Genomic DNA, 8,335 nt, shown 5'->3' with positions numbered 1-8,335 from the left:
TTCAGTAACATTCAAAAGTAGTGTGCTCAGAATAATGTTTTGCTTCGTAAATGATCCAAAACAGAGTACTCGCTTAAAGCAATACAATGTAACTTCTCAAAAAGCCCATTATTGAGCTCCCCCTACAGGCTTGGAGGTAATGTACGGTTAGGCTATCACTGTCGTAAATACAACACCCTTTCGCTTTCACGTTTCACGTTTGTTGACGAACCGGTGAGGAGTCAGAAGGTGCAAGCTATGTCGACCGAGAAGGTAAGAGTAATCAAATGTACCAGGGAGCGTGAGAGGGGTCTATTAATTTTTGCGGTAGGTGTGCCAGAAAGCAAGTCGAAGTACTTCCGCTCAGCTACCGGGCTGAGTTACATAGCGCAGTTTTTCCAACTCAGACCCCCGAAGGGCATAGGAGACAGGCCAATCGTAATATTAAAACTCATTCTAGCCGCACAATTTTTTTCAAGCTGTTATTTTAAGGTAGAAATGTTACATAGTATTGCTTTAAAAGAGAGACCAACTCCAACTTTGTGTTTTGCACTTTAAAGAAAGATAAATAATATATTATTTTCATAATTATGTTGGGCTAACTGATTCCGATAGAAATGCCATAGGCTAACTGTTGTTAATAATCTAAAAAACTGATTCGATTTCTGAATATTTTAAAATAAAATAAAGCATGAGTTTGACTTGCAGGCTGTGCTTTGATATCCCTGTGTGAAAGTGATTGAGGCATCGATTCGGTGTGTTTCTGACTTTTCACTTGTTGGGCTGAACGCCTTGCTGAGGGCTGACGGACTCGTAGGCTTCACGTGATGGTCGGTGCGCGTCACCGAAGCGCTGTCGCTCGCCTAGAGATTGGAGCGGAGCTGACTGACATTGTGTGCAGCAATAAAGATTTAAAAAACCAACAAACTGACTAGGAAAAATAAGCAAGACGGGCAGCATCGGGTCAACTGAGTTGTGTTTCTTCTTATTCAGTCGCTGAATTTACTGATAGGGTATTTTTTAATCCTCTTTTTTTCAGATTTGTGCGTGCCAAGTCAAGGAAAGCGAAAACATGGCTGGTTTGATGGCAGGTTTTGGTCATTACACCCACGCCGTCGTCCGGGGAATCCCCGCATCCCTGGCCAAAGAAGCTCTCAGGACAAGCCAGGCGGAGGTGGACCTGGCCAAGGCTCGGAGGGAGCATGAGGCGTACGTTGAGGTCTTGAAGACGAGGCTCGGACTGGACGTGGTCGAGCTCCCTGCAGACGAGTCGCTCCCGGATTGCGTGTTCGTGGAGGACGCGGCCGTAGTGTGCGGTGACACGGCGCTTATCACCAGACCTGGAGCAGAGAGCAGAAGAAAAGAGGTAGGAACGAGTCTGCATGATTCAATGTGACGAAAGAAAGAAAAAAAAAAGAAAAAAGAGTTTAATGTGAGAGTGCAAGGAAAGAGCCCCCCCCTCCCCTGTACTCACTTGGCATGCAATTATCATGATGCAAGGATGCGCAGTATTTAAGGTTGGCAAGGGGCAAATCATTAAGGTTTCTGATCAGTGTGTCAGTCTTTAGGAAGTTACATCCAGTTTTGATTGATTTACAATGAAAGGAATATGAGTAAGTTCATAAATAACTTAGCATCCTGGACGGTCGTTTTTAGCCTCATAAAATCTTTTGCAAAAATGTGTGAAACTTCTGATTTCTTAGTATCCAGCTGTGCTGGGGATCAGCCATTACTATAGGATCATGGAGCAAGGCAACGCCCTTTTCAAAGGTTTTTTAAAAATGTATTTATTTATTCATTGATACAATCTGTGCTGGACATTTGTCAGTTTGATGGGGGGAAAAAAGGGACTTATTTATGTTCATGCACTTTTTTGTATACTGTGTATTATCTATGCAGGTCCTCTGTATCATCATGCTGTCAAAGCATCCTTGGAGTTGGTGCTTCATAACTCTGCTATTGGTTGAGGATGATGCAAATGCAGTTTAAGAAATAACAGGCATCTCGACTCTAATGAAATGAGAGAAATAAGATATTTCTTTAAAACAAAACAACAGTATGGCTGCATATGGTTACTTTTGGAGGGCAGCTGCAATGTAGGGTATTCATGTGTGAGTGTATTTGAATGACAATGAGTGAAATGGTCAGACAGGCTCTGTGAATGCTGCTGTCATTCCACATCAGTCACTTTACTTGGCTCACTGGTGCTAATGGTCCCTCAGCATTACTAGCAGCAGAGATATTGATTGGAAAGCTCAGTGCTGCTACCCTTGCCCACCACATTTGATTTATGATGCAAGTTACATTTGCATGTGCATACATCTGCACATGCCACCTATCCATATATCATATTTAAATTGTAAAGTTGGTCATGTTTCAGACGGATGGTGTTTTTTTTTTGTTTTTCTCATCTGTTCCACCCAGGGATGCTGTCAGAAGTCCTAACTGAAAACTAGGCAAAGTCTGAGGTGCAAGTGAGGGTATAAGCACATTAAATATCCTGCTGATAACACAAACTAAAGTATAATTCATCATTTCTTGTCATTGCTTTAAAATTTCAGATGACAATTCAAGGTGCACCGAAACAAGGATTCAGGATTCTCTGAGTAGCCAATCATTATGGGTGTTAAGTTTACAGCTAAAATGGTTGATGCAGTGTTCAGGATTGTTACTACTTGTTATGTGGCTTTGTTATGCAACGAGTCAGTTTGGGCGCACATTTCTTGGGTTCGTAAAAAAACAGAAAGCGGTTAAACAAGTGACTTTATCATTAACCAGGATAGCTTTATGTGCTGCCTGTGAAAACATGAACTTTGTCCAGATCATTTCAACTGTAAGTGGGAAGATTTAGAAAAAAAAGAAAAAAGAAGCCATTTTGCTCCATTAGGTCTGCCTCAAATTCCCTTTAATCGTCTTTTAACACTATTACAGGTAAGCTTATTGAGTTAGCTCATACTTTCTCTGAACTGCTCTTTAGAAAACCAGACCATCTCTTTTTGTAATATATTTTTGCAGTATGGATTTTATATGTTACAACTCCATAAGACAATTAGGAAATGATTAAAAGAAGATAATGATATAATGCAGTGGCTTAAAAGCTTTACTCAGTGAATGGCTTCATAAGATGGACGACTTACGGAAATTGTATTGTGTAGTGCAGATCTGTTCTGTGAATGCAGAGCTGCAAATTGCCAAGACTTTGATTGTCTTGCTTGCTTTGAACCCTTTATGGTTCACATTATTTCCTTTGTGTTAAACATGTTTGAACCTGGAACAAATACTAATGGGTTTGGAGCCATTTCATGGCCCAGTAGGTTGTAATTATATAGGTGACTCTTCAGAAATACTAACAGCACTGCAGCCACATAAGGGAATCTCACTGAGATGTATTCTGCATGCACAGAATAACAATGAATGACAAAAAATATATTAAAACAAAATATCTACCTGACCCACGAATTGCATTTCATTTTTTCTGTTAGCCCTCTTGGCTTTACATGTCAGTTGCAGAGCAGCATCTCAACCACTTTATCTGACCTCGACTTTAAATTTAGATAACTCACAGATTAAGAAAAAATAATTCAGTACCCTTTAAATGTTCTAATTAAAAAAGGTCCATGCATTTTTCAGGAAATAAGGGAAATGTATGTGCCGCAGATGTGCATGAGTAATAGATACTTTTATTGTGGGACATGTCGAAGATTGTTTAGCAGACTCTTCTGTATTCCTGTAAAAGCTCTGATTCGGAATTTAACGGCAGCCACTCTTGTGCCAAACAAAACTAGCATGTCTTTGCTTGCTCACATATTTTATTGATAGTGTTTTTTCAGCAGCAGCTCATACAAATGATTCCATCTTTATATAATTTGGAGCAAATGTCAGATAATCCGGGAAAATGCAAACCGTGATCTGAATAAACCTGTAATATAGTACTTTTATGATCACGCCGTGAACACATGATTACTTGTGCATTTGACTGAACTGGTACAAAGGCTGACAGCTGTATTACTTTTGAATTAGCACGTAAAATTAAGCTTACATATTGCAAGAACGGTAGACTTAGTTGGAAACAAGATATTTTACACAAGGTTAAACAATTTATCAAAGTTAACAACATATAAAGTAAAACTACCTTAACCAGAAGAGTATTGAGTGACGAGCAATATTCCAGTTTCAGTACAATAAGCAACCCTGCTTTAGCCATTATCTACTGATACGGACAAAGTGCAAGAAGAGCACATGAAAAAGTGCAAATAAAGTGTGGGCAAGGTATTTTAGTTTACAACTCAGTTACCAAGAAAATATGTTGCCAATTTATGTTTCTGAAAACTTTACTTTTTTTTTGCACTTGCAGCAGTGTCTACAAGTTTTTATTAATGCATTTATGACATAGGATATGCAGGACCCACTGTGTGGGTGTCAGCTTTATTAACCAACATACAAGGCCTCATAAGGACATTGGCCGGGGTAGTGGAACTAACTGATGTGCTTTGAGCTTACAGACCTGTTTTCAACTCTAGTAGGAAACTGTTATTGTCCTCTTCTATTACATTCAATATCTTCTTTTCAGCCTGGGGCACGTTCTGTCACTGACACTTTATTTTCTGTGATTTCACAAATGTGCCAAAGGTGTTTGGTTAGTTTATAACATAAAATATAACATTCATATTTGGAATGTACACATTGGATGTATTTCTGAATTTCCATAAACTTAAGATTTGAATGTATTTTCCTTGAGACTGGCGGGTGTTACGAGTGCTAGGCGAGGGGTCGCTTTAGCCTGTAAGATCAAGTTTACATAGCTGAGTGAACAGCCAGAAGTTACTCTGGCTGCAAGTATTAGTGGCTTGTGTTAGAGAGTGGTGTCATTGGGTAGTCAGAGTTCAGTGAGAAATGGAGTGACAAGCGCTTTATTTAGTTGAACACCATAAACACAACTGCATCATGGACTATCTGTACGGGTTTCACCCTTAATACTGGGAGATTATCTCGAGAAGCATTAAAGTAGTTGAGGCGAGAGATAACCATGACCTGTACCAAGAGTTGGATCAATTGTGAGCTAGATAACTAATTTAACCTATTTAAGAAAATACATTACACCTCCAAGATATGTGGTGAATCCAAATAATGTGTTTTTTCTGTATCAACAAATTAAATTAGCTTTTGTTCAGTGGAGTCAGACAGTTTGGAGAGGACTGTATTTTTTTCATTGAATTGACTCCCAAGTTAGCAGAGCTTTAACATCTACTGCTTATGTTATAGTCTTCATTTTCCTGTGGTTCCCATCTTTGATACTGACGTACATAGAGCTGTTGGACACAAGTGAACAAAATTGCCATCTCTCAAAGGATATCTGGGTTTATTATCTGTGACAGAGTGAATAGCTGAGAAATTACAGCCAAACTGCTTCTCATCAGATTCTCATAAATCCCAAAAGATGTTTCCTCGCCCTTGGTGATCTAGTGTCTGTAGGTGTGATGATGATCGGGTGTGAAATGGATTTTTGATACAACACTGTTTTGTTTGTATTTTGTTTTGTAGTAAGGTGGAAATGCAATTTCATGCCTGAAGGGTTAGGAAATTGCACTGCATCCATTTATCTGCTCAAACACACCCATAGCTTTGCCACATTGCCCACCATGATTTGAAATTGTCCAGAGCTAATGAAAGGATAAGAACAAAAGTTGGACTTATGACAGAGACTGCATTGGATTGGCAGCCAGTCTCACATGATAAAAAAAAGCACACACAGATCATTTCTGTTTAGAACTTTTACTAGACTAAAGTATTGTGGTAACTACATTATTGAGGTGATTGTTGCATCTTTGGATTCAGGGTCAGATTATTTAAAGTATCTCAGGATTTCTATCTTTTACTGAGGCTGTAAACACTTCCAAACAACCTAATGAAGACTTAAAGAAAGAAATTAAAGAAAAATACAGCCATTGTGTATTAAATAGGCATCAACTTACCATAAAGACTCCACTTTAGCAGGCACCATAATCTTTTCAGTTGTCCTTTCTGTTACATGTGCTTTAGACAGTGTTGAGAGTATTATAAAACATTTGAGTTTAAGATTTGTGTTGGACAGACATTGTGATTACACCATTTCAAAATTTTCCCAACTACCACCACTTTTTTTTTTTCTGAATTAGTGTTCATATTGGTGTATGTAGAGTAAACTAGAAGCCAAAACTGAAATATTCAGCTTACAAATGGTGTCATATGACAATGACATTTTTTAACTGGCTTCCCCACTTATATAGATATTATTAACTGTCAAATAACCTTGTGGACTGATGGCATTTTCATAGCCTCTTTACACTTAAAATACTAAATCCCCCTGCATATTTGCTTGTTGAGACATTAAACGTTTGGAAAACTGCCTCTAAATGAGTGGCTTTGAGCCGGCCAACATTCATGAAAGTTCATTTCAATTTTTCCAGTGTCAGAGTATTAGTTAGTATTATGTAAGCGTTGTTCCTGATAAGATACAATGATGATTTGATTACATAGAACCTTTCAAGGTAACATACAAGTTTTAGATTTCACACAAAAAATGAAGTGTTGTCAGTGAAATCCAGGTTCATTTCATCTGCCACGCTAAGTAGCACTTGCTGAAGATCAAAACTGCTTCCTATGATATAAGCTCTCTCCTACTAACTGTAGTTGGTTGACTTTTTTCTGTGCATTTAGACCTTGATCATCAGTTTTTGCTGGCAGACTAGCAGCAGCTTTTTATTTTCCTGCCACTGCTTTTAGTCAAACAAGAGTTCCCCGAGCTCCAGAAATGAACAGACTATTTGTGTGATTTAGTTTTGTCCACTGAATAAACTCTATTTAAATATCCGTGAGGTTACTGTTGAGCTTTTTTTTTTTAACCTCTACTTCTTAGACACTTTGATGACTTACAGTGTAATCATTAACTGTTTTACAATGGCCACTTGATACTTACTGTATCTTTATAATGCTATCTCTGTAAACAGTCACTGTGGGTTCAGCTTACAGAGTCTGGAAAGAAATGGTCATTTACAAGTGGTAAAATCTGTCATAACAAGTGTAAAAGCTTAGGTGTCTTTAGGTTTGGAGACAGGATGGAAACTTTTGTTCCACAGACACAATATTTAGGTCATGTTATTATAGACGTAATATTTAGGTTCGCAGTTTGTGTCCATGTGGGCCTCTTTCCGGTCATGCCTCACGTACTTACCTCCAAACTAACCAGACAGTAAAAAAATCCGTGTTTTGACTAGACAGTCTGCAGATGCTGATTCCTCGCCGCCCTCTCTGCTCTTATATGACTTCCCTTACGGAACCGACCTTGTTTCCTTCAGGGAGACATGACATCCGAGTGTGAACGTGGGAGGAGGGTGAGACAACCTGAACCCACCAGAAGCATATGGGACGAGGTGAACGTGCCTTCCCCAGCCATCTGTCAAATTCCTTCCACATTTAACCTGCCCTTCCTCTTGCTGTTTGTCTGTCTGACTTTTTGTCTGGCTGATCATTTGTAACATCCCAGCACTGCTGTCTCTCAGTTTTACAGAGGTTATCACACCTGGTCCAACAAGGTCTGTTAAACTATAGATATCACAAATTTAGAACAATACCATGCTCTGCAGGTACAATGACATATGTATATGAACTTTGATTGTGAAAATGTAAGTTACCCTACTTTCAAAATGAGGAGCATTCCGAGGAAAGAGGAAAAGTGATAGTGAATTACTGGGCTGCCAAGAATCTACATATATTCAAAACATATTGAGAACCACCATATGGATCTTATTCTTCCTTGTTTTACTTTGAATTGGAGATAACCTACGCTGTTCAAGCTTTGACATGTCTGAATAAGACTAGATAATAGCATAAAACGATTTTAAGGAATATTTTAAGAACGTGAGCAGTGGTGTTTTAGTACCTTGGATACCTGGAGAAGTGGGTATCCTTTTAAATTACTTCTTTGATTTAGTTTTTTTTTAAGTGACCTGTTAAGCAACAGATAAACACCCTATGTTATAAATTTTGAGTTTAAGAGCACTCTGCCATATTTGACAGCTAATATATGAGTATTAAGATTATAAGATGTTACATGGTTAATAGCCATCACATTAGATCTATGAGATAATGATACAAACTGAGAGGATTTTAAAAGTAACATAATGAATGTCTACCAATCTTAAAATTTGATTTAAACACCAAAAAACGTCAGCCTTATTTACCGATTGGATCTTTGTAATATAGCTCAGCTAACTGAAAGAAACAAGAATATTTGTAGGTTTGTATGAATATGGATCATTCAAACAGGTTTAGAAGCTAAGGTTAGATAATTCTATAAATCTAGAATTATCTAACCTTC

General features: G+C 38.2%; 1 protein-coding gene across 4 annotated transcripts in view; it reads left to right on the top strand.

The window, feature by feature from the left end:
* Positions 1 to 817: 817 nt before the first annotated feature.
* Positions 818 to 8,335, top strand: part of ddah1 (dimethylarginine dimethylaminohydrolase 1) — a 75,120-nt gene continuing 67,602 nt past the window's right edge. For 2 of the 4 annotated variants that reach the window (XM_075485864.1, XM_075485865.1), the window contains exon 1: positions 821 to 1,345. In XM_075485864.1, the coding sequence (XP_075341979.1) occupies positions 1,052 to 1,345 (294 nt within the window). In that variant the 5' untranslated portion in view covers positions 821 to 1,051. Of the gene's footprint in view, positions 1,346 to 8,335 lie in introns of all 4 variants that reach the window. The other 2 variants (XM_075485866.1, XM_075485867.1) reach the window with 2 other exon arrangements.

The sequence above is a fragment of the Odontesthes bonariensis genome, chromosome 15 (assembly GCF_027942865.1).
Source record: "Odontesthes bonariensis isolate fOdoBon6 chromosome 15, fOdoBon6.hap1, whole genome shotgun sequence".
Lineage (NCBI taxonomy): Eukaryota > Metazoa > Chordata > Actinopteri > Atheriniformes > Atherinopsidae > Odontesthes > Odontesthes bonariensis.
Note: the sequence above shows the minus strand (reverse complement) of the source record. Positions and strands in the feature narration are given on the sequence as shown.